The 27,231-nt window shown below is 41.9% G+C and overlaps 1 protein-coding gene across 2 annotated transcripts in view; it reads right to left on the bottom strand.

The window, feature by feature from the left end:
• RSBN1L (round spermatid basic protein 1 like) overlaps window positions 1-26,459 on the bottom strand; it is a 54,665-nt gene extending 28,206 nt beyond the window's left edge. The window contains exons 1-2 of one of the 2 annotated variants that reach the window (XM_050906055.1): window positions 25,820-26,459; window positions 11,891-12,004 (exon numbers count right to left, since the gene is read on the bottom strand). In XM_050906055.1, coding sequence (XP_050762012.1) covers window positions 11,891-12,004; window positions 25,820-26,459 — 754 coding nt within the window. The remainder of the gene's footprint in view (window positions 1-11,890; window positions 12,005-25,819) is intronic. The other variant, XM_050906063.1, reaches the window with a different exon arrangement.
• Between the last annotated feature and the right edge of the window lie 772 nt (window positions 26,460-27,231).

Raw genomic sequence — 27,231 nt, 5'->3', positions numbered from 1 at the left:
GATCTCTATATACCAAAAAGGATCGAACCGAGGCCATTTTTAATTCTGTAACACCTGGAAACCAAGAGAGCAACAATCACTGAAGGAACAAAAGGCTGTATAACAAAAAAAACACCACAAGATCTATGATGGGAAGTAGCAGAGACCCCTGAACTGCTACTTGCAATTGGGAAGAGAGATAGAAAAATCAAGATGAGGAGTGTCTATCCTTGGGAGACAAAATATGAATCCCTTCTTCAAGGGTCTGAGTTACTGATGCCACTGGAGAGGAAAAAAGCCTTAAAACACTGAAGTCAGAAGAGAAAGGGGATTCCAAATGAGATTTTTTTCAAAACATTACTAGAATTAAAGACTTCACAAAAAAAATTACATACCAACAAGAGTAAAACTTAGTTCTCTAAAAGCACTTCAAGCAGAAATTGAAAGATAACATGACTTCAAAAAAATGATTAGTTGTTTTGAGCCTTTTTCAAATTCACACAAGCTTATGCTACGGCATACACAAGATAAATTCTGTCAATAACTCTACTTCATTTTCATACTGGCAGCAAATGACATACTTAGGAAAAATTATTTTTAGATACTTCGGACACCGTATTTCGTAGAGAAAGTGATACTTATAATATCAAATTGAATTCTGAAAGACTGGAAAAATGTTAAATTCATAATTATTTGTTCTGCCTTCAAATGTGGATATATGATGCAGCTGAGCAATCTAAGAGCTCACTGCCACAGATCGGTAGAGTCCAGCTCTCCACTCTCCTCTGCCACTGCTTCTGGCACACAGTCCTACACCATTCCTGGTACTGACTGATGCTCATCTGATTGCACAGTAAATTGACTTTTAACTTAATGGCTTAGCAGAAAGCTATTCACTTTTCTGCTAGATTAGTGAACAGAATTGGTTCACGGCATTGTCAGACAGGAACTAGAGCATGGAGACCACCAATAGCAGGCAATGAGTAACAGCAGAACCCACCCCTAATCAGTGGCAGCAAACCACTTGATCTGCTCAGCTACACTGCCCACGACACCTTCATCTGTCCACTTCGAACACTGAACAAGGCTCAGTTTTTAAGGGTAAAAAAATCCCCTCACCACACACAACACTACCTTAAGACATATATGACATAGGACCAAGTTCGTAGCAAACTTTAATAGAAAGTTTCCTAACGCAAAAGCTTGAACTTTTAAATTCAACATTAAAGTTATACGATTTACCTTTTAAAAAGTAACATTCTAGTACATTTAACTGTAATATGGATCAGACTACAACTTCTTCCCTCTGTCCTTTATTACAGTGAGTGTCTGGGTGGTGCTGTACAGTGCCTGTTCCCAATACTGGCTTTGACATCAACCTATGCCCAACTTCAGAATATTTGTGTTCAATTATTTTAGCATACAGCCAAAGTCTTCCTGAGGACTACAAACACAAAATGGAAAACTGGTTTCTAGAAGTAGTATTTCTCAGCAAAGCTTGAATAGAATTTCACAGAACAAGGAGGGGGCACATTTCTAGCCTAAGGCTTCTGTTCTGCTGTATTTCAAAGATCCACTCTGAAGTAGGTGTTTAAAGCTGCCCAAAAGTTGCAAAGACTTCAACAGCAAAAGGAATTAGTTTGCTGAAATACTGGGATCGCTATCAGCAATGCTCAATAAAGTACTTTCATCTTATTCTTCTTTTGCATTAGCTACAGAGAGGAGCAGAAACACACTCATTCAGTCACTCCTCTGCTGCATGTATCAAAATACTTTAAAGCAAAATGTGCTGCTTCTTCCAAAACCAGTAATGCTGCTATGACACTTGGCTAACAGACACCAAAAAAGAACAGCTGCCTTCAATGTCTCCCTAGGGCAGTACTCAAGTTGCCTCACAGCAGACGTAGAGAATTTGGTGAAAACATAAGCAAGCAATCCAAAAGGCTAAATAAAGATCCAAACACTGTAAGACTGAGATATCCAAGCTAGCTTTGTTTTAAGCAAGATTTGGCAGCAGCAGTGCAGCACTTGATGCAAGCTAACTTATTTCACCTCAAGTAGTTACTATTGAGGCACACACTCACAACCCAAAACCTTCAAGACAGGTGTTCCAGAGAGTTTTCACCAGCAATCACAATAAAGGTGTGTACATACATATACATACAACTGCTGGAATCTAATTTCAGCCAAGACAGTAGCCATTTTGAAGTGCATGGCATCTTCTATGTGTTCTGAGATGCATTTACATAAGCACAGCTACTGAAACACCTATAAACAAAACAAAAAACTTCTTCCACTGCATGATTCAGAAACAGGAGACAGAAGTAAGAATTTCCACTTGTATTAAAAAAGTCTTTTGGTGAAGGTGAGTCAGAGAACTGCTTTGGGACTCCAAGAATGAGGAATAAGGGGGGGGGAAGGAGTGGGGGAAAAAACCCTCAGCACCCATAGACATTTACAGGAACTTTCCCCTTGATCTGATGCTAAAAAGCAGACTGAGCTCACACTTTACTGGAGTGTAAAAGACCAAAGAAGAGCAAAATTTTAATTTTGCTTCTGCTCTTATTTGGCTAGCAACATCTGCATGAGGATGGAGTTATAAAATTTGCACTGTATTTTTAAAGAAATTAGAAGAATGGAAATCTGTGTTCATTCTGTTCATGTATGCACATACTCAGCAATAACAGAACTACCTCTAAACAACTTTTAACCATCTTCTAGGCAAGTCAGGCCTTACGTACCACAAATACTTCTGCCACTGCATACATCTACATGATAGGTAGATCTTTCAAGGTAACTCAGTACATGTATTTCTTGTGGCGCCACACTATCCTTGTCACTCACAGCACAGGGCCTATTACTAAGGACTGAGATTCAGAGCTGTTCAAATTTTATGCAAATAAGCCAATGCTCTGTTATTACTAGATGATACATACTTGTAATTTAAATTGATGCTAGACAGCCTGAACTCTTAAGTACAGATTCCTTCCAAGTATGAGTTTTTATAAAAAGAAAACTCAGAAATTACCTGAAATTTGTTTTAGGTTGTGTTTTGTCCATGAGATCACTTGATCCAAAATTTTACCTAAGCAAAGGCCACAAAGCTTTTACTTCATTCAGTCATTTCAACTAGAGCAGTGTTTCTCAGCTTTGAGGTCACAGCCCCCAAAATTATTGGAGGGCAACTTTAGAACTTTCAAAAAAACCCAAACAAACAAACAAAAAAAACCCCACCACATTAATAACAACTCTAAATTGCTCTTTTCCCACAGTTTTCCAGCTGACAGCTAGTAGCAGGAAGGGACAAACATTTTTAACTGCAGCCAGTAATTAAAGTCAGTTTTTACTTCCTCACTTCAGGAGAGCTCAGTCACCAAAATTTAACAGAGCTGAGAAGCACTTGGTGGGGGGTAGGAGCACAGAGAAAAGAATATCAATGCAGAGGAGCCTAAACACGGACCACGTTTCCCAGATTTTTCAACTGAGCAGAAGGACTAGAACACAGCATCTTACTCCTCGTTCTATGGCACATGAAAAGTCACAGCAGTATCAACCAGCTGCAGGTATACTACTTGATCCGCAGTCAGAGATCAGCCTGGCTACTCCTGTCACCAGCTACAAAACATTATTTAAGTCTTTGGCTTGGTCCTCTACCAACTACCTTCTACTGCAGCATCACAAGACATTCTGCTTAGTACTCTCCAATAATGGGAAAGGTAAGAATTAACCTCCAATTAATGATCTTCACTTTCTTCCCATAGTCCCACATCGCCAGACACACGACTCAAGCATTTTCTAGCATTCTCACTGCAATTCAGACTAAAGCTACTGACATATTCAAAATTTATGATGACTCAGCTCTGCTACAGCTCTTCAGGTTGAGTATTTAAACAGTCAACACAGAAATCCCAGTTCAAACAACAGAAGTGTCCCCGTGGATCTTCCAATGAGTTTAAAGTTAATAACCACAAACAACTAAACAATAGCTTAGAACAGGAGCAGCCAAGATGCCATTCACCAACAAGTAAATAAATAAAATATGCAGTCGTAGAGAGTACAAGTGTTCTTGGAGGCACTGCCACTTACAGTAGCAAAAAAACAAACGAAAAAGCCATCCAGCACAAGAAAAACCGTGAGAAGCCTTTTAGATCCTAAGAAACCCTCAAGTTTGTACCAGCCAAATAGTTAACTGACAGAACTTTATATTTTGATTTTAACATAATGTATCATCATGTATTACAAATTTATTTTTGTATATTTTTCAATAAGTATAATATTATAATATTTTGATGAGTTAATGAAAAACATTACAAAATAGTTCAAAAGGATTAGAACAACTGACTTCCTAATAGAGTTAAAACATGCACATGGAATTCTGAACAGACATGAAATGCACAGTCACTCTGCAAATAAGGAGAATGAGCAAGGTCAAATGCTGACAGGTTGAAAAGCTAATAGACCATGTGCTGAAAACAAACATAACTTCAAGGTGTCCCAGTACACAGCCCAGAAAACAAACCAAACAGCAGGACTACAACTGAGAACTGACAGCTATCTTGTTCTATTTACAGGCTTGAAAGTTTGACTACTAAACATCAGAAGAGTCAAGCCTAAAAATACATCAAATAATCCTATTTTATGTTGTCTCAGCCCTCCTGGAAGTTGAATAGTCACAACCACATTGAGAACAGCTATTCTAGATTTTCAGAAAGTGACGCTTATACACATACAAACACAGGATGTAATAAAAGTTGCTACAAGGATATATGTTGACTTCCACCATGTTTAGCTCATTAAGGTAACTGTCTTACCCATCAGAGCCACACAGGAAGATCCTAACATGCTTCCTCCTATACCCTTTCCAACAACTGCACTTATGAAAGCTTCAATTGGATGTTGTAAGATAAGCAGAGATTTATAAAGTGATGAATAACAAATAAAAAGCTCTAAAGTATTTTTAGTTAATTCTTCTACAACAAACAGTCTGAAAATACAAAGTCTGCAAGCAGCCTCTGGAGTCTGGTCACCTGAGTTACCACATTAAATATATATACATATGATTATACATTAAGTATTTTATGTACTTTATAAAAGTATTTTTAAAAGCAGCAACCTATTATTCCTTCCATACTTCTAAATCTCTACTCTCCAAATAAGTCAACATCCAAAATAAAAACCGTAACAGAAATCCCACCTAGACTGAAAGCAAGGATTGAAACTTGGTGGAGGGAGAAGGTGTAACAGATTTCTGTTCAAAATTATAGGCCTGCATATGAGAACGAGAATCTGTAAGAGGAATCATGCAGGACAAAATTTTTGTGCAGTTCCACGTGTCTGGATCTTAGAATACACCATGGGGTGAAAAAGTGCTGATTTAATCATCTTAATTCAACGAAGCTTTCCACTTCAAGCAGCAAAGGCAGCAAACACACTCCTCTACCAGCACTTTTCACCCTGCTATGGAAGAACTTTAAAGACTGTAGAGTAACCCACATAGAAGCAGACCTCTTTTCTGAACTGACCATCACAGTACTTTAATTAATCTCTGGCATCGAAATCAGAACTGAAACCCACTTCACACATACAAGACAATCACAGACTGAAAGAAAAATATTTTATGTGCACCCAGCCTAGCAACTTACCCAAAGACATTTACTAGCAATAAGCTGGAGGTAGAAACACTTCTCAAAGGCAGAGCTCCTATAAATGTGACAGCACTGCAATTCTCTCTGAAGTCTTATCTTTGAATTCCTTGTCTTTGAAATAAAGTAATTAAAAAACTAAAATTATTTCCACAGTCTTCACTATAAAAAGAAGTTCCAAATAATACACGGGCATGTGCTACACATAGCCTATCATAATTTGTACCTACAGCCTTCAGATCAGTATTTCAGATCTCTTCCAACCAAAAAAAAAAAAAAAAATCATATGGAAACCTTTTAACCTGCATAGATTTTGCAGGCAGTGGTAGAAAAAGACTTGACTTTTGCTTTTCATTGATGTACCAGAAGTCTTTGCTTCAAGCTGCAGACCCCCACCTCCAGCAAGACACACTTCAAAGCTATCACAGCACAGCTCTCCCTCCACCTGCTCCAATCCCACTGTCAGTGCATGCTGCTTTGTCTCACCCTGCCTGGACAACAGTAGAGACTGCTCAGGTCCAGCACTGTTGGTTCCTTTTAGGTTCTCAAAGACTTGTGTAGTCAACTGAATGCACTAGCTGAACAGGAGTAACGGAGGCAGCAGCAACTTTAGGGGTAGAAATGAATCAGTCATGTAAAGGGATGGGAAGGAACCAAGTGCAAGCAGCAGCAAACACATCTCCAGAAAACCTGGAAAAGTGATCCACCAGCTACACAAAAGGTAAGCAAATGATTTAATGCATTCTTTCTGAAAAATGTTTGAGGCCCACTGGAACTTAGAAGAGCTCTGTTCTCAGTGATCTCATCGCACATATCCTACCTGTATTTTACATCTGTGTTTCACGCTATAGTCACATATTTTATTGGTAAACATTGATAACTTGGAGCATAAGGGCTGTGAAGCAAAATCAGCATTACAGGCAAATCAGTGTGGTAGGCTGTGTGCCCTGCACTCTTACCTCAGTCTTTCCCATCCCTTCAATGTCCCATCAACTAAAGCGCATTGCATACAAATCCTTCAACATTTTCCCTAAAGACACACAAAGACAAAATATAGTGGACAGGAAAAAGCATGCAGTATGACTCAGAGGTCGCTCTCATCTTAAATACACCAATTTTATAATTACTTCTGTGCAAAACCCATCTATGAAAAATGTAAAAGGTTCATAAGAACGTACAATTAAAATAATGTCATTTCTCCCAGAAGAATTAAAAAAAGCTTTAGAAAACAATTTGTACTTACAGATGTTCAAACCAGCATGATAAAGATGTTCATTCTCCCTTCTTCCCTGCATTTTGGCATTCCATAAACTAAGGCATTTAATCTTGCAGAAACACCCACTAAGAATTTCTCCTACTGCATTTTTAGAAATTGCTGTCTTCTAATATAAATAATGAGAAAAACAGGACTGACTTTTTTTTTTTAAAGGGAACACACAAATGGGACTGTTTACAAATAGGCCTATTAATCCTTTTTCTTTTTACAGGACCTCCAGTAACCCTCAGCCATGTCACACTGGTGTGAATTTTTTTTGTATGAAACTTTGAATTTCTAAAAGGCAACTTTTTCATTATGCAGTCTTTTTGAAAAGCAAGTTAAAATCGCTTAAGTTTCCTGAGTTTTTAACAATATGCATGTGCCAAGAAGCTTTTTTCCAAAAACTGAGCTCTTCCTTCCACATAACAGATTGAGAGAAAAAGGGGCAATTATATAGCCTTATTCTACAGAGAATACATTTGCAAGTGCAAAAGGATGACAAAAAAACCTTTTAATTCTAGATGCACAAGAAAAGCCAACAGGCTGTCTGAAAGAGCCGTACACATTTCCTTTAGCCTCAGGAACTGCTAAAATACCCTTTCTAAGAGTTGCCCTTCTCCAACATGGGCAAGTTTTATCATTGCTTTCAACAGAATGGCAACCCAAGTTTAGGCAGATGAACAGCTTACATCCCTAAGCTTCTTAATACAAGTAAACTCTTCCACATTCAGCTCAAGGCACCAAAATCAGGCTTATGCACCAACTCTCCCTCAAAAGGCATCAGTCCCTCAGTACTGACCTCTTCTTCTATAACTAGCCACCTTTTATCTTGGACAGCTAGTTAACTGTCTGAAGTCAGATAGGCTACTACCTCCACCCCCTCAATGAAAGTAAGTCACAAACAGAAGAAAAAACAAAAAAGACAAAAACCAAAGCACTAACAATATTCTCAACATAAGAAAAGCATTCAGCAGATGGTCTGAGAAACATTTTACAACAAGATACAGATCTAATGCCTAGAAGAAGGAAATAAACTGCCTTTAGAGACCAGCACTGTAGTCTCTTAACACACACACACACACCCCAACCACAAAACCAAAAACCCAAAGAAAAGGAGACTAGACTAGCTCTAAACCATGGTTCCTAAGCCCACACAGTGATTTTTGAGCTCAGAACAAAATGGCTTGGAGGTTAACTTTTGTTCCACAGGAGGAAGGTATCCTTAGATGAAGAGTTAATAATGTTTGAGTCAGTAATGTTTGAGAAGGTCACAGAGGCACTGACCACTGATACATACAAGAAGTTGCATCTTAAAGCACTTTTGCCTTTGCTCTCTTGCCCTCAGCTTCCAGGATATAAAGCTAGATCAGCAGAAGGAATCAGGAAATGTTATACGAACTTCACAGCACATACAAGCACATCCAGTCAGATTTTGGAGGACCACAGAAGACATTCAGAGCTGCTGTTCTGAACAGGATACAAACCCAGTGGAGAGGATCTGTCTGCTCTAAGTAACTGCTCTCCTGACACACTCCCTTCTTTCCCTGAAATAGGAGTCAATTTTGGAGGATACTGGCAAACCAAACATAGCCCCTACAAAACACTTCCCACCAACACCTTAAAAAAAAAAACAAACCTAAAACATGATGCTTGACTGATAACATATCCGATCTATGAAATAGGGATAAGGCACCTAATGCACCTATAGCACTGGTCTCTGAGAGAATAACCTATCCTGCTACTCAACTAGCTCAGAACAACAGAGCTATTCTAACAGCCCCTGTGCGTATGCTTTTTTATATTAACTTGAAAATAAAGCACCATTTGAGGCCCAATATCCCCATTAGGTATCATTTATTAGATCTGTGTAACAAGACTTGTTGTCTTTGCAGCTTCCACCTCACCTGCTGAATGGCAACAGAAATAGGACACAGAGTAAAAAAAGGCTGGTATGCAAACAAAACGTGAAGAACCTCACTGTTGAGGCAGTTAAGTGTGGCCCAGTATCTCAACCACCAGCTTCCTTTCATGCTCAGCAGAGACAAGCCACATCTGTTCTTTTCACAGGAAGTCACCAGCTTACACATTCCTCATGGTCTAAGCTGATACCTTGAGATCCGATCAACACAGGTTTTAAGCTGTCACAGTTGCTAATACAGTTACTTGGAGTTGTGCATAGAGTATAATATGTGATGCAGTAATTACAGGGTTCCGTGCCTCTGACCTCGTATGAACATTCTGAAGATAATGTTTTGTTTTGGGGGTTTCAGGTTTTTGTTTGTAAGTGAAATCCTACAGCAGACAAGATAACAGAAAAATATATCAGGAATTTGTTCCTAACTTCAAAAGCAGAGTCTGAAAATAACAGACAAAAAAATATTTGGTCTACTTAAATAAGCAACATCCTCACAGAAAAACTGATGCAGCATGACCTAGATAAGTGAAGCGTGAGGTGGTTCAAGAACTGGCTTAACTGCTGTGCTGAAAGGGTTGTGATCAGCAGCACAAAGTCCAGCTGGAGGACAGTTGCTACTGGAGTAACCCAGACGTTGGTTACCTTGTGCCAGTACTGTTCAACACCTTCATTAATGGCCGGCATCATGGGGCAGAGCACACCCTCAGCAAGTTTGCAGGTGACACAAAACTGGAAGGAGTGGTTGGCGCACCACAGGGTTGCGCTGCCAGCGAGAGGGACCTTGAGAGGTTGTAGAAATGGGCCAACTCAGTGGACTCATGAAGTCAACATAGGGATGTGCAAAGCCCTGCACCTGGGAGGAATAACCCCGTGCGCCAGTACAGGCTGGGGCCCAAGTGGCTGGACAGCAGCCCGACAGAGGAGGACTTGGGGGTCCTGGTGGATGACAGGTTGACCATAAGCCATCAGTGTGCCTTTGTGGCAAAGTAGGCCAGCAGCCTCCTGGACAGGATTAGGAAGATGATTCTTCCCCTCTGCTCATCACTGGTGAGACACATCTGGAGTATCGTGTCCAGTTCTGTTCTTGCCAGTCCAAGACAGACGTGGGCATACTGGAGCAAGTCCAGCAAAGGGCCCCAAAAGTGACTGACGGAGCAGAGCATCACTCACACAAGGAGAGGCTGAGAGCAGTGAATTGGTCAGTGTGGAGAAAAGAAAGCAGCGGGGACGAGGGGAGAAGAATTTTATCAGTGTGTACAAATGCCTCATGAGAGGGTGTAAAGAAGTACACAACCGAAACACTGAGGTTGGAAGGGACTTCTTGACATCGTTTAGTACAATTACTCTGCTCAAGCACAGCCACCTAGAGCAGGTTACCCAGGACTGTGTCCAGTCAGGTTTTACAACCTCTGTAGGCAACCTATGCCAGTACTCAACCACCCTCACAGTAAAAAAGTTTTTTTTCCTTACATTCAGACAGAATTTCCTGTGTTTTAATTTGTATCCGCTGCCTCCTGTCTTGTCACTGATCACTGCTGAGAAGAGTCTGATTCCATCTTCTTCATTCCCTTCCACCAGATGTTTATACAACATTGATGAGATCCCCCTTGAGCCTCCTCTTCTCCAGGCTGATCAGTCCCAGCTGTCTCAGCCTTTCTTCATAGAAAAGATCATAGAATAGAATCATAGAATAGTTTGGGTTGGAAGGGACCTTTAAAGGTCATCTAGTCCAGCCCCCCTGCAATTACCAAGGACAACTAGATCAGGTTGCTCAGAACCCCCTCCAACCTGGCCTTGAACGTTTCCAGGGATGCGGCACCTACCACCCCTCTGGGCAACATGTGCCAGTGTTTCACCACCCTCACCGTAAAAAATTTCTTCCTTATATCTAGTCTGAATCTACCCTCTTTTAGTTTAAAACCATTACCCCTTGTCCTACTGCAACAGGCCCTACTAGATGCTCCAATCCTTTCACCATCTTCAGCCATGTGATGGACTCACTCCAGTAAGTCCATATCTTTCTTGCGCTGCAGAGCCCAGAACTGGACACAGTACTCCAGATGCAGCCTCAGCAGTGTTGAGTAGAGGAGAAGGATGACCTCCCTCAACCTGCGGGCAACACTGCTCTTAGTGCAGCCCAGGATACTGTTGGCCTTTTTTGTCGTGAAGGTGCACTGCTGGCTCATGGTCAGCTTGTTGTCTGCCAGAGCCCCAAGGTCCTTCTCAGCAAAACTGCCTTCCAGCTGGTGAGCCCCCAGTATGTACCAGTGCTTGGGGTTATTCTTCCCCAGGTGCAGGACTATTCTCAGAGGTATCCAGTGACAGGACAAGAGGTAAAGGGTACAAACTGAAACAAAAGAAATTCCTTTTAAACATAAGACAACACTTTTTTACTGCAAGAGTGGTCAAATACTGATACTGGTGTCCAGAGAGATCGTGGAGCCTCCACCCTTGGAGAGACACAGAGTCTGATACTCCTGGACAACCTGCTCTAGTTGACCCTACTTCGAGCAGTGGTGTTGGACTAGGTCCCTTCCAACCTCAACTACTGTACAATTCTAAGATTCAGTGGATGTACAAGCAAGTGTGAGAACATGATCTTCATTATATTCCATTACAGTAAATGAATTTCAAGAAATTAGCCAAAATTAAGACTGCCTGTTGCACATAATTTGCTAGTATATGACAGAGTTCCTGAATTATAACTCCTTAGTAATTCAGTTTCATGCATTTAATGTTAGATATAGAATGTGACATGGATTCATTTTTCTTCTCCACAATATATAAAATTATAACCTTCTTCAGTAACTGCAGAAAAGATATAGGTATCACCAATATTATTCCTTGAAGTACTAGTCTTTACTACTACTGTATAAGCAACATTGTGGTGATAGTTACATTTTTAATCTCCAGTACCTAATACAGTTGACAAAAAAATTAACATTTATAGTTAAGTTTTAATTTGCGACCCTCATACCAACTAATCAGGGAAAATGGCATTTAAGTTAAATGAAAAACATAGTATTAAAACTCAGTATCCAATCACAAAGATTTTAAAGTACTAGAATGAAATACCACTACACAGTTTGAACCTACCTTTCTGCAATAATTTGACCTCTCCATTTTCTTTCTTGATTTCATTCATTATTTTGTGCTTCTTCTTCTCTTTTTGCTTCTTTTCCCTTTCTTTAATTTTGTCTTTGATTTGAGCTGAAATGCAAATATTTTACAATTAAGTAGGAATGGAAAACTAGTTGTCACATGCACGTTTCATATTACTCTTATGTAAGCTCCATTAAGAGGATAAAAGGAGGAGTTACAAGGAAATCTCAGTACTTATAATATTAAAAGCTAATATTTACCTGTTGCATAATCCAACATAAGCTTATTTAACTCAGACAAGTTTTGTTTCTATTATGTTAGAACTGTATACAACAACTCAGCATGTTAACTGTACACAGTTAACAATTTCTGCTTATTCCTAGTACCCTCTGCTCTTATTTTGCATCTGTAGTTGGCTCTTATTTCTTGAAATTCAAATTACATGCATTAGGTAAGAAATGGAGAAAAAGAGTACAGTTTGCATTTTCCTGGGTGCACATATACACTAGAAACCTCACATAACTATCTTCACATAGTCTAAACTTAAAGGCTTTTGTAAGTAGCTTGGAATGAAGACTTAATTTGTCAGCTGCAAAATCTTCTAGATTAAGTTCACAGGCTACACTAATGCATTAATAGCAGTAAGATGTAATTAATACAAACACATAAAATGTGCTGTATTTGCACAGCAGATATAATGCACTGGTGCTTCCCTTGCTTACCTACAATCAGCAACAGCTTACCTGAGCAGTCTCATTATTCATTTACTTTCTTGTCAAGTCACTCCAGGTTTTTAAATCGTTATCATACAAAAGCAGAGCCTTTAGGCATGCTTTCTACATGAAAAATACTAGACCGAGAGGAATTCATAATTTCAAGGAGTAATCTTTTCAAGCCGAGTTTAGATTTACTTTTGAGGCCAAGCACTTAGAGAAGTCAGATTTTACTAGGCTTAGATGCACTGCAGCCAGCACTTCACACCTAGTTTCTTGGCCTGAAGCCAAGTACCTGCTCCAAGAGTTTACTGGGCTTTTTAACCTCCACAGGGAAAGAGGAAATCTGATTTCAAGCTTCTACATAATGTTATGCTTCAGAATGCTTCCTCAATAATACAGCTGAGACACAATCCTGATGTTTTATTTATGATACTTGCATTATTAACCCCACGTGGAAGCAAAGAGAAATCCAATTACTTGTCCTCAAGCATTCACATAAAATAGAAGAAGCAGGTATCTTCACTACTAACAAATCAGAAATATTCCTCAGAACCAAAACAAAGCAAGCCTTCAATTCTAGAAGGCAATATGGAGTGTCACATAACCAAACTATTCATGAACCATGTTAACAGTTAAACAAAAGAAGCAAACGGTTGACAGTAATCCACATCAATAAATGCTGTAACAATGACTCCACAGCATTCATATCTTTCCTTTCAGGAGTCTACTAGCAAGGCTACAGAACTTGAACCCTAGCAGTTGTTAGGATGAAGAACATATTTTGGGAAGAGCCTAGGAAAGAAAAATAAAAACCAAAAGAGATGGCAATTGAAACATGTCTGTTGTCTATCCACAGATCAAGATAAGCAGTGGAGAAAGAATAGAAACTATGCTGGCACAAAAATAATAAGGAATAAGGTAGCTGTGCTTAAAACTGTCTGGAAGTCTTAGTTCTAAGTGACTGAAACAATCACATACAAGAACAGCCTTCTAACGGTTCACTGAGAAGGGATGACAAAGCAGATTTCATCTGTATAGCAGACCATGGAATCCAAACAAGTTTTCCTAAGCAACACAAACCTGTACTTTCTAGGAATAGGTTAAGCAGACATTAATCTTCCTCTCCAGCTTGCTTTTCCCCCAAAAGAAATCCCCAAATTGTAAATCCCCTGCAACTTAAGAGTATGAAGTAGGAAATAAATTATACAACAGGAGTTTAAGTAACACTGAAAGCAGGCGCTCACTCGGCAAGTATGCAGTAACACCAGGCTTGATTTGTAACCTGCACTGAACGTTCAACTCAGCCAGGATTATAATTATCATGGGAAGACCTAGATTTTATCTCAACATTTGCATACTGTTAAGAGGCACACTTGACTGCTGCTATCACTTACAAACCAAAGACAGATTGAAGAGCATATACAAATACTGAGTCTTGTTGAAAGAGGACAAGAGAAAGCCTGAAAGAATCCTTTATTGCAGGCTCATGAATAGCATCACAGGCCAGTGAATCTTCCAGTTTTGTCAGAAGCAACACATAAGTAAGGACAGAGAACAAGCTGAAACCTTTTAAAGAGTGTCTAGTTTATTTTCACATCTAGAAAGCAACTAGCAGAGTCAATGGTGAAACGTTCCAGACAAAAGAAACAATGGAAGTGTCCTGTGACCTCCTCCAGCAACAGCCACAAGCAAATCATACCTGAAGTGATTGCAAATGCAATGTAAATGCAGCTGAGGAAGGTCTGAAATAAATTACACTTAAGTATTACCCTTATAGAAATCACAGTACTGTAACAAAACCAGTGTACAGCCTGAGGCAAGTAAAGAACAGTTGAGAATCCCAATTTAAATGTACAAATTCTCAGGCTTCCTCCCTCGAAGCCCACACAATAAATAAGCAATAGACTGTAGAGTTCTTCTAAAAAAGCATAAATATTGAAATAAATACAAAACATAATATAATTAAAAAAACTATGTTGAAATGAGAGTCATTCCATGGATTAACACTTGTTCTTAATCCTCAGTTCAAATGTCTTCAGTTTATGAGTAAAAATAAGTATTTTCTAGTCTGGCTGGCAGAACTCAAACACAATTCTCAAACAAAATTCTGCAGATTATTCTCCTCAGTGATAGATATTCCATTTCACAGCTTTCAATGGGATGCAGAGATAAAAATCAACCAAATTATTTTGAGTTTACCACAAAATCTATTGCAACTTAGCTATGCTGGCTCTGCAAAGTCAGTAAGTTTAGATGCATCCAATAGTCATTGTAGTCAATAAACATGTTTAAAATATGCCCATGGCACAGATATCTAGCAAGGACGGGCAAGTGCAATTCTCCAAGTACAGTGTCCAAGTACTAACTGCTGCCACCACACGATGCTGCCCAATAAAGCTGATACAGTTCAATACAGGCTAGAGCTCTTTGGGACTTTCCAAAATGCCACAGACCAGTATCTCTCTGAGTGTCTTCTCTAATATAAGGTACCAATCCCCTCCAGCCATACGTAATTTCAGTCCAAATCTCACTTTCTCAACCAAGACACATGAAAACTCTTCACAAAAATCCTGCTTTAAAATGAATGCCTCCAACATTAAGCAATTTACAATCTACATGTGGTAGAATAAACAATCAGTAAGTCAGGTTGGCAAGGGAAAACAAGACAAAACTTGTTCTGTTGAACAACTCAAGGAAACTTGGAACACTCTTGTAGAGCTTTTTTGAGGTTTACCAGTAGCAGCTCCTACTGATCCAAAACTTTAGGTTTCCACTTCATTTGTAGCGCAACAGCATCTCAAAGTACTAAAAAGTAGAGAGACCTTTATACTAATCTTTCCATGTCCACAGAATATTCTGCAATTAGCTTTCACCAACACTACTCCTAACAAATTAAAAAAAAAAAAGGCAGCTTGAGCTGCCTTCTTAGGCTGCTGAGGAAACAGGATGAAATGAGTCCCCAGGGAAACAATGTAACCCCAATGGTCAGTGATCAGGACAAAAGAACACCAAGCACCAACAGCTATTACCTGCATAAGTCACAGCATTGCAATTGCCACTGGAATAGTTTCAATTTTCACAATGATGAAAAACTGAAGCTGCAGACAAGCAATTAACAAATTTAAGTTACCTTCTCATTAGTTACCTAGTGAGAAGGTAACTTGAGTTCAAAGTAAGGTGAAGGGGCAATTTGACTCAAACAGGGAAGACAAGTTTTAATTAAAAGGTCTTCATTTGAAAAAAACAACATATATTGATGTACCAGTGACTAGAAGCTAAAGTCTGACATCCCTAGTCCATAAATGATCATATTGCTTACCAAAAAAAAAAAAAAAGGAACTGTAAAGGCACAAGTTAGTCACAGGAGGAACTTACCAAATAGTTGTGGTCCATTATTGGAACATTTTCCCCAAGGGTGTGAGTATTTTGGTTTGGTGTGTGTTTGTTTGTTCGGTGGTGGGGTTGGGGTTTTTGGGGGGGTTTGGGTGGGGTGTTTAGAAAAGTCCTAGTCTAAAAAAAAGGCTAATTAAAAAAAAAGAATAGGCACAGCATATGTTCTGCAGGAAATCACAAGAATGTTTATAATAACCCTTTCAAAATTCATCAACATTATACAATATTTTTATGTGAAGCCACCTAAGCATATTAACATTTCAATAACTATTTTTCCATCTTAGTAGATATTTAAAAATAGCATTCCAGGAATATAAACTTCAGTTTTATTTAAGCTGAACTATTTGCTCTCTCCCTTTTAACAAAGTTGTTCTGGTAAGGGATAATCAAAAGATTAGTCAGGTACTGAATATGAGGATTTGTCTAACATTTCATCTGTTTCTTGGGGGGGTTGTTGTGGGTGATTTTATTATTATTATTGGATCAAAACAGACACAAAAAATTCCTGTTATGTCTGCTCTACTTTGAAAAGGGAGAAAATACCAAATCCTAAAAGTTGGTATCCCGATTCTTCCAATGGGAGAAAGTCAATCATGATGCCATGAACCACATCTGAAGTTACAGGAAAAAATACCTAATAGCCATATAAGATACCAACAAAAAAATGCAATGAAACAAGTCTCTCTGGGAAAATACCAGTTCCTCTACTACAGATTTAAATTAACACTTTATTTTATCAGCACATCACTCATACCAAAATCCTTAATGTTAAAATAATCCAAAACCCTAAGCAATGTACTAGCTCTCAACTTGGCCAGAACACAGCTGGATGACTGATGTCTCTGTTTCTACTCACTATATTGTACTGAGACAGCCGATAGCTGTTTCTCCTTAGCCCAACGCTTACTACTGCTGCAGTAGCTTCCTTGTGACATTCAACACCCAAAGAAGTCAGTGGTCCTCAAAACATTATCTTATTGTTCATTTGATGAATTTCAGGGACTAGCTCCAAAGAGCAGATTACATATTCAGGTGTCTCCACATTAATCAGGTATCTTCCACTGTTTTTTTAACAACTACGTTAGGGACAATTATGACTAAAACACAGTAATTATTACATACAGACTTTTCATACATACATATGTTATTGTAGCATAGTAACACTTAGAGTCTTCTCACATCATTGCTCATTGTAACACATGCTCTTCCTGCAAACACACAGACTTGCTACTCCTTTATGTACCCCTGAACACACTAAAACTAAAAGCCAGAAGTTTGAACTAATTTGTATCCCAGGGTAAAGACAGAAGAACCCTGTACCTTTTCATGAAGTTTTTCCCCTACCAAAACACACTTTTGCTTTCTATGCTTTTGACAGAAAAATACACTGCTCAGGAAATAACTGGTCACATACTAAATAGAGTTTGCAAATACTCCCTACCAGGGTTTAAAAAAAAAAAAAAAAAAAGAAATTCCAAGCACAGTAGGAATCAGCTATGGAAGGTCCAGTAAGAGTTAGGCTCGCTCCTTAGCTTTCAAGCCCTACTGCCTGAAGAAAAAAGTCTCTATTTTTATAGAGTTGGTTTTGACTCTTGTGGTGGGCTGACCCTGGCTGGGTGCCAGGTGCCCACCAAAGCCGCTCTATCACTCCCCTCCTCAGCTGGACAGGGGAGAGAAAAATAGAACGAAAGGCTCATGGGTCGAAATAAGGACAGGGAGAGAACACTCAGCAATTACCATCATGGGCAAAACAGACTCAACTCGGGGAAAAAAATCAATTTAATTTATTACCAGTCAAATCAGAGTAGGGTAATGAGAAATAAAACCAAATCTTAAAAACACCTTTACCCCACCCCACCCCTCCCTTCTTCCTGGGCTTAACTTTACTCCCAAGTTCTTTACCTCCTCCCCCCGCAGCGGCACAGGGGGATGGGGAATGGGGGTTGCAGTCAGTTCATCACACATTGTTTCTGCCGCTCCTTCCTCCTCAGGGGGAGGACTCCTCACACTCTTCCCCTGCTCCAGCGTGGGGTCCCTCCCACGGGAGACAGTCCTTCACGAACTTCTCCAATGTGAGTCCTTCCCACAGGCTACAGTTCTTCACAAACTGCTCCAGCATGGGTCCCATCCACGGGGTGCAGTCCTTCAGGAACAGACTGCTCCAGTGTGGGTCCCCCACGGGGTCACAAGTCCTGCCAGCAAACCTGCTTCAGCGTGGGCTCCTCTCTCCACGGGGCCGCAGGTCCTGCCAGGAGCCTGCTCCAGCGCAGGCTTCCCACAGGGTCACAGCCTCCTTCAGGCATCCACCTGCTCTGGTGCGGGGTCCTCCATGGGCTGCAGGTGGATATCTGCTCCACCATTAATCTCCATGGGCTGCAGGGGGACAGCCTGCCTCACCGTGGTCTTCCCCATGGGCTGCAGGGGAATCTCTGCTCCGGCGCCTGGAGCACCTCCTCCCCCTCCTTCTTCACTGACCTTGGTGTCTGCGGAGTTGTTTCTCTCACATCTTCTCACTCCTCTCCTCGGCTGCAGTTGCTGCTGCACAGTAACTTTTTCCCCTTCCTAAATATGTTATCACAAAGGTGTTACCACCATTGCTGATGGGCTCGGCCTTGGCCAGCGGCGGGTCCATCTTGGAGCCGGCTGGCATTGGCTCTATCGGACATGGGGGAAGCTTCTAGCAGCTTCTCACAGAAGCCACCCCTGTAGCCCGCTTGCTACCAAAACCTTGCCACACAAACCCAATACAATTCTACTAAATAAGCCAATGCCACATGCATACTTTTTAAAATACGCAGTTCTGTAGGAATAAGTATCCCTGTTTGGAGGAAATACAACACCCAAGGAGTGAAGAGATTTCTAGATGTCTCATTCAAGTTCACAATATGAGTGTCACCACAAAGTCCATATTCTTTGTTTTTTATGTCATAGAAACAGTAGACACATGAATGAAATGCAGCAACAGCAGTATATTAAAAAAAGTGCTATATACAGACAGGAAGAATTCCATTATGAAGAAGTGTTCCACCTCACCTTCCTACATGGCATCTGAAGAATGTTTTCACTGTACAGTGAATCCACATGATTAACTGAATTGATTCAGAGTGATATGCATACTTCCTCCTCAAATCCAAAAGCTTCTACTTTGTCTGGATGTTGTGTTAAGTACATAAATAAAAGAAATGGAATACATACCATATTTATAAGGTAAACAGACATTTACAACTAAAGGCTATAATAAAAGTTTTCCGTTTCCTAACTAGATAGATACCTTCTCATGATGACTGCAGTGATTTCCTAAGTAGTAAATAAAGGAACACAAATTCATAGAGCACACCATTCAGATTTCAGAAATTTAACCAGATCTTTGCCTCTATTGCAAGCTTTCTATAGACAAAAAGGTAAATCAAGTGCATAGAGAACGAGTCAAGTGGGAAATGCTCTGTGGTGGATTACGTGCGATGTGGTCACTGTCACATTGTGAAATTTGCACCTTGAAGCTGATGCAGGAGCTCCAGCAAGTCCGTTTCAGCACTGAAAGAGGCGAGCTGTACAACCTTGTCAGATGCCAAAAGCTGCAGCTGCTTTGCATCAGTTTTCCAGATGGTAACCCACATTAGTAGTCAGTCATAGATTATGTTCAAAGTATTCTGCCTCTCTTTCCTCCCTTTGATTTAAGGGCTGTCACTGCACATCAGGCAAAATATTTACAAACTACTGCTAACGGACACCATCAATATGGTTAACACCAACAGTATTGTAACTGAAGGGAAGGGAGAGGAGGAGGGGAGTACAAGAACATCAGTCACCGTTCCTTCCATTGGCACTCTCCTCCCTTTATACAAATACCCATAAAAATAAAAACCTCAAGAAGTCATGTTTATCTGGTTATGCAGATACATGAAGTACGTTTACCACCACCATGTTAACGGTTTTGACACCTGCATTTTTATTAAGTCATACAAGGTACACTGGAGAGCAGGCTTCCTGACTTAATGAACATGAAGAAACCCATACGGTATTTCTGAGACCCAAAAAAAAAAAAAAAATCATGATAGCTTTCTCATTCCAATAACCAGGAACACTTGGCTGACATCCCTTACAGTAAAGTTTAAAATCCAAGATATGACTAAAGAAATCCCCTTACCAGGCAAGAACATTCCCCCAAGCCCTCCAGTGAATGGGAAGGAAGACAGACCCCTTTCAGAATCAAAACACTTCCAAGAAATTTAAATTTAATCTTTACAATTCCTCTAATCTTTGCACTTCTAAAAGGAGACCTTCTACACGCAGAACTGAATGAGCCAAGTTTAAGCACTGGGGAGTTGCATCAGAAATCGCTAGTGGAGAATGTGACAGCTGCAAACAAGGCCTCTACAAGAGGTTTCAGATCTGATGTTTCAGCCTACTGATATTGTTTCAACTAAGAAAAATTATTTATTATTCTACAACCAGAATAAGTTTCTGCTGTTGAAATTACACACAGCGCTGGATTCTGGGGTACAGGAGGGGCTTTATTTGTTCTCTAGCTTAGAAAGTGGAAGATTTTGTTCTGCCTAGCAAAGCTTCATGGTTATTTCATAGAAACGAAAAAGAGGACAGTGTCCCTCAGGAGAAAGATACACTGCTCCAAATTCATCTCAACATTGGATGCTTACATTAATGTCACTATCAGCTCTCAAGACTAAACCGCACATAAATCTTGAACATCCAAAGAAATCTGAGGAGTCCCTCTTCCTCTTGTACACCACACTTAAAACCCTAAACACTTTCTAGACATTGCTGATCACAGTGGGGTATCTAAATAGAAACATATTAAAGAATCCAGAAGAGTGATCAAGAGGCATCACAAGCATGAAAATGACTGCTGAATTTAAGGAGTTTGGCGGGGGGGGAGGGGAAGTGAGTCAAGCCACACAGTACAAAAAAAAGCAAAGGAAATAGAAGTAAACAGAAGAAGGAAATGTTTAACAGAAGAAAAAAGACAACCTAACTAGCAAGATGCATGGACCCAGCTCTAAAGAACGGGAAAAGAATAAGATTCAAAACTTTCTCCAACCTACTTCAGTCAGTCAGACTATGAAATCAGCATCCCGCCAGATGCAAACTGAACTTAACAAGCCTGAAAAGTGCAATATCCTGAAAGCTTAAAACCCAGAAGTGTCATGCAACCCAAAGCAACAAAGTTATCAGAAGAATCACTGGTAAGCGCCCACCTGAAATCTAATCTATCCTTCAAAGACAGCAGGAGAAAGAAAGGAGGAAAAAAAAAGACTGGAAGTAAAACAAGAGCTACAGTACTACGTTCAGCTTTCTTGCTCATACAGGGAACCCCCATCTGCAAGTTAAAAATACTAGTCTCATTTTGTAATTGCTTGCACACTAAGGTAATCTTACCGGCAAATGAATTACTGAAGAAAAAAAAAAAGGAGGAAAAGGAAAATTGTACACAGAAATGGCAAGAAAAACAGAAAAGATGGTTAGTGCATCTGGATCACACCTTACAGCAAGTCTATGGACCAAAACAAAAAACTTTGGGCAGGGATCATCTGAAGAAGTGGGGAGTGGCTGAGCTGAGCATTGCACTGTTAAGAAAACAATTTCAACTATGAACTGCTAGAGCTGAGTATCGGTTAAATTACCAACTGAACCAGTATAGTCATAAACTGGAACAGCAATCATTTCTGTCAGATTCACACCATGTTTTAAAACAAAAATAGTTACACAATTTCTAATCCCACTATCAGAATGTACTTGACAAGTGAAATTTAAGCTTATTTTAAAAAGCCTAAACCTCGTATCTGCAGGAAATCATGCATATGGTAATGCTTTTCCAGGTTCTCTGCATGCTAGATCATCATCTCAGAAGGGTTCACTCAACTCCATTCATTTAATTGAAACACAAGCTTTAAGGCCTGGTTATGACACTGCAAGTTAAATGTCTTTCCAATGAATTAGAAGACCAGAGAAATCTGTACATGAAGATTTGTTCAAGGAAGAAAATACAAAAATTTTAAAGAGCTTTAAACACATCATCCATCATGGCTATGACCAAGCTTAACATCTTCCTATCACTTAGGAAAGAAAGGTGCCTCAAAACTAGGCTCTCTTACCTAGTAATCACTATTGCAAGCAAAGGACAAACATCAGCTCCTATAATCAGCTTTTTTGAATGGTAGGTGAAAGATCTCACAATCTCCTCCTCAGTGTCAATATCCCTTATCATCATCACAGTAATTAAGCTAGAATTAGGAAAATGCTACTGGTACTACTCAAAGTCCTATGATGACAGTTTTCCAAGTCCAAATCTCACATACATTCACTCCGCATCACTGCACGCCCCGATCCCCTGTATTACCTTGTCTATATCACAGTCTCAGCAATCCCATAAGACAAATTTTGCCATTCTTCCCCCAACTCCCCCAGCTTCATTCCTCATTTTCTCCAGTACTAAGGTCTGTGCAGGCCCTCCCTCTCTCTCACCAGGGTAAAGCTTTTTCTTGTAATGTCATAACTCCTATATGTAGCAGAGTACGCACACAGCTCACTGATCAGAAACGTGAGTCCTCCCAATTCACAGACACTGGCACTCTTATCAGTACAAAGTTCAATTGGGAATTCCAGTCCATCCCATGTACCCACGTGCAATGCGTCTCCACTTTGGCTGCAGAGAGGAGGATAGAGTTTTTCCACCTTCAGAGCCTCAAAACAATCAAGGAAATCTCACCCGTTCCATCTGCTTATCTTTTGATAATTTTGCCTCTTTTAGAGACTTCTGCACCTCTAGTCTCATCTGCACAATTTTCTTTCTGGCAGGTGCAACACTGATATGTGTATCAGTTCTGAATGCTGTGAGAGAAAAAACAATCAATACTGTCAATTCCACGTTGCTGCTCATTTTTCACAGCACCAAAATCAAAAAGGTTGTCTAACTGCAGACTCCAGGAAAAGGAGACTGCACTTGCGTGTATTAGGTTGATTTTTAGAAAGTATTACCAGCTGCACGTACAACAGCTTCTATGAACTCATCTCATTACACCTAAAGAGGTATATTTTATTCCTACTTTCCCCCTATATGTTCTGTGTGTGCAAGCCTCTCAGGTTTTATTATTATACAAAACCCTCTAAATTCACCCTGATGTTGTATCTGTAGGCTGCTTAAATTTTTCACTCTCCTTCTATCCTACCCTTCCTCTAACCTTCCTTGCCTTTTCGGCAGCACCTATGTATATGTCTTTTGCCCTAAGATCAATCACCTCCCTTACACAGCTTTTGCATGTTAGTTCCTCCCTCTTTCATGTCCATATCTCAAATTCACTCATTCCACACTCACTCATTCACTGCTGCAACCAGAGTCCTGACAGTATCATCTTCTAGTCTATGCCACAGTTCCAGCAATCCCAATGCACAAGTGCTGCCTATTCCACCCTCCCACCCTAATGTATCATTTTTAGTTTTTCTCTGTACTTAGGATTCTGCATGCCCCCCTCCAATCATTCTTTTCTCCCTACACCATAACTGCATTTCTCCTTTGCTCTCCGAAAAGTAAATTATTCACGGAATTAACAGCACAAACCTGTTCTTTAATCTACAGTCAAATACAGAACCACTTTAAAAAGGCTGGCTGCTCTCAGCAGAAGACTCAGTGCATCCCTCACTTTCTTACAGCCTTCTCTGCAAAAAATATACAGTTTAATTAATATAAAGTTTTTCATTTATATAAGAAACTACAACACAAAATTTTAGCTATAGAAACCACTTCCTCTAAACAGAAATCTCGAGACCCAGATGCCGAACAGTCATCATTTGCCTTGGAAAATGTTATTTGTTGCCTGTACTTAGGTTTTCAAGAAATAAATGAAAGGTAAAAAGATCTGTTCTGAGCAAACTGCAACTAAAAAGTCAAGTACTTCTGCCTGTCAGTATGTAAGTCCTGAGAAAATATCCTTTCCAGATACAAGGTACAGAATCTCCTCTTTAAAGACAAATCACTACTTCCAGGAGGGTTCAATTAACAATTATTCAGTCGACACCATCAGTGTCATCATTTCTTTTACCAATGCGCAAAAACCATTTCATCCTGTTATTGTAATATTGTTCTCAGAGATTTGTTAACATGATTGTGTAACACTGGTAGGACACTGACAATCTGAGTGAATATGGTTATTATTTCCATAGCTTTGCCAGAAAGATATTGGGCGAGTTTTTTAGCACCTATCCTTGAAGACAAGAAGGCTTCACCAACACCAAACATGTACCAGGTATCATTTCTGAAGACTTTTCCTAAGTCATCTTTTGGACAGGAACAAGAAAAAAACACTCTAAAATGAAATACTTGAAAGCACTGAAATGACATACTTAAAGCCCACTTGTACACCAGCAATCGAGATCCTAAGAACAAAATGATACGTGCAACGCGCTGACCAAAAAGAACAAGTAATTAAAAAAAAAAAATACTCAAAGGTAAGTGAATCAGAGACTAAGATACTAGTGGAAGTTAGTGGAAAATGCAGTAAGCCAGACGACATAATCGATAAACAAAAAGGCATATTGATATTAATAATTGTTCTCTACAAGCTTGGCTCCTCCTGTAAGTATAGGTATAGACCACAATCAAAGTAACCTAAGCCTACCTAACAACTATAATTTATCTTTCCTTTGAAAGAACAGAAACTTGCTCCTAGTTCACTAGGTAATGGAGTGAATGTTTCAAGTTCTTCATATTTCAATGTAAATGCAAAAGCATCAACATCTGGTTTAAGGTCACTAGAGACTGGGAAAGCATCCACTAGAAATAAAAGCAAATATTCTTTTATTGTCTTCATATATTCATGTATTGTCTCTTACTTCCTAAGCTTCTACTGTTGATCACAGTCAGCAAGAATCTAAGCAAGCATCTAGCCTAATCTTGTCTTACCTGATATGGCCATTTTTGTCCAGCCCCATTAATAAACTAACCCAGCACTCCTCCCCTTCTCCTGAAGGCCCTGAGCATTTCTTGGAAGATTTTAGCCCAGTGATCTTCATGAAATAAAGCAAACCTGAAGCAGCAACTAAATGAGATTTCAAAAGTCTAAGTATCTAAATTTTAACTGCATGCTCTCTAGTACTCGATGACTTAGCCTGTAAAAATTAATAGCCTAATAAACGAGATCATTCAGGATTTAATTTTAAAATTGAGGGTTTTTTGTAACATGTGTTCTTCTCCATTTTTCCCCCCACAACGACAGACATTTAGTTTTGTTCGCAGATCTCTAGTAAATTACTAGGTACCCTTATTTCCCTAATAGGTAAGAAAACCTAAGGCCTCTGGCAGCTTCTAGCTGACGCCATCGCTAATTCCACACCCCCTTTTTTGACAGGATTGACGGCAGACTAAGCCGCCACTGCCTTCTCCACAAACTTACACAACGCCCAGGGTCTCCCACCAGGGTCTAGCACGCAGTCCACAAGCCTAGCTACCCCCGGCTCCGCAGAGGGCAGGGCGGAGGGGGCAGACAGGTGAGGCCCCCGTGAAGCGGCACTGCGCCGGGGGCCAGCATGCTGAGGCGGGGCGGGCAGCCATTCTAACGGCTCGACCCGAGCATCACAGCCATTTCCTGCTCCCTCACGGCAGCTACAGCAGCTCCGGGCACCTTCACGTACAGCCCCATACCCACCCTGCCCAGCCCGGGCTTGCTGCCCCCTCCGGATCTCCTCCAGCCTTCACCAGCCCTCCTCCCAGCCCTCCCCTCCCGCCCCTCAGCCTCCCTGAGGCTGCGAGCAGCGAGCGATCCCCCGCGGGCCGCGCACAGCCACAGCGCCCGCCCCTCACCTTTCGGCAACAGCAGCTTCACCTCTCCGTTCTCCTCCCGGCCTGCCGCACTCAGGCCCCCGCCGCCATCTCCCACCGCCGCGATCACGGGCAGGGCCCCGTGCTTCCTCCTCTCCTTGTCCCGCTTTTCCTTGGGCCTCTTCGGCTTGGCGCTCCCGCCGCCAGCGCCGGCCGCCCCGCCGCTACCACAGCCTCCCGCCTCGACGGCCAGAGCCAGGCGGTGCCGGTGGTGGCGGTGCTGGTGCTGCTGGTAGGAACAGGAGGGGGAGGCGGACGACGGCAGCAAAACGGCGGGCGACAGCAGCTTCCGGGGCAGCTGAGAAGGGAAAGCGAAGCCCCCCGCGCTCCCGGAGGGGCCAGAAGGGAGCGCGGGGAAGCCCCACGCCGCGGGGTTGCTGTAGCTCGGCACGACCGCTGGCAGCGGCAGCGACTGCTTGCCGCTCCCACCGTTGCCGCCACCACCGCCCCCTTCACCGTTGACGCGCTTAGTGCCCTTCAGGCTCCTCTCATCGGCTCCCTTCATCTTCTTGGCGGCTGGCTGGGACCCACGAGAAACCTTCGCCTCCGGGGCCGGCCTGGCGCCGAACGACTCCTGCTCGGGCGACGCCGCGCCACGAACAGGGCTCGACGGCTCCGCCATTTTGGGCTCCTGCTTCTATTTACTCTCGGCTCGCCTCAACCGACAGAACCGGGAGGGGCGGGGGGCGCCCCCGCCTCGCCCAATGGGCAGGGGAGGCGCCGGAGAGACAGCAGGATGGGCCAATCGCAGGGCGAGGACGGGGCGGGTTCTCAGGCGATTGGGGGCGGCGGGCTCGGCTGAGTGCGCAGTCGGAGAGCGGGGGCGCCGGGAGGGAGTGTCGCTGCTAGGGCGGGCGCAGCTGCTCGGGGACGGGGACGGGGACGGGGACGGGGACGGGGACGGGGAGGCGGCGCTCGGCTCGACGCGGGGCCGCTCCCGGTCCCGGTCCCCAGCCCCGGCGGGTGTGGCGGGGAGCGTCCCTCGTGCCGGGCGCGCTCCGCCAGGCTGGGGCAGGGCAGGCAGCTGCCCCGAGCGATGGCGGGCGGGGCCGGGCCGCGGCAGCCGGAGGGGAAAGCCCGGGCCTGAGGGGCCGCGTCCCGGGGAGCCGCTTCTTCGGGATCCGGGCGGGCGGGCTGTGGCGCGTTACGGCGGGTCCTGGAGGCGCTAGCGAGCCGGGAGCTGGTTTTCTGTAATTCGTCAGGTTTGAGGCTTCCCCGCTGCCTCCTGGCACTGCTCAGTGCGGGGACGGCTGGGGGATCCCTGCAGCCCCGCGGCCGCCGCCCGCCCCGCGGGCTGTTTCCTGAGAAAGCCTTCTGTTTAGCAATAAGGAAAGTGTGGAATAGCGCCTTTGCCAGGAGGGCACACTGGCAGTAGCCCGGGAGCTGGCGTAGCC

This window comes from Gymnogyps californianus, chromosome 1 (assembly GCF_018139145.2).
Source record: "Gymnogyps californianus isolate 813 chromosome 1, ASM1813914v2, whole genome shotgun sequence".
Classification (NCBI taxonomy): Eukaryota; Metazoa; Chordata; class Aves; order Accipitriformes; family Cathartidae; genus Gymnogyps; species Gymnogyps californianus.
This window is presented reverse-complemented; position numbering and strand designations above follow the sequence as displayed.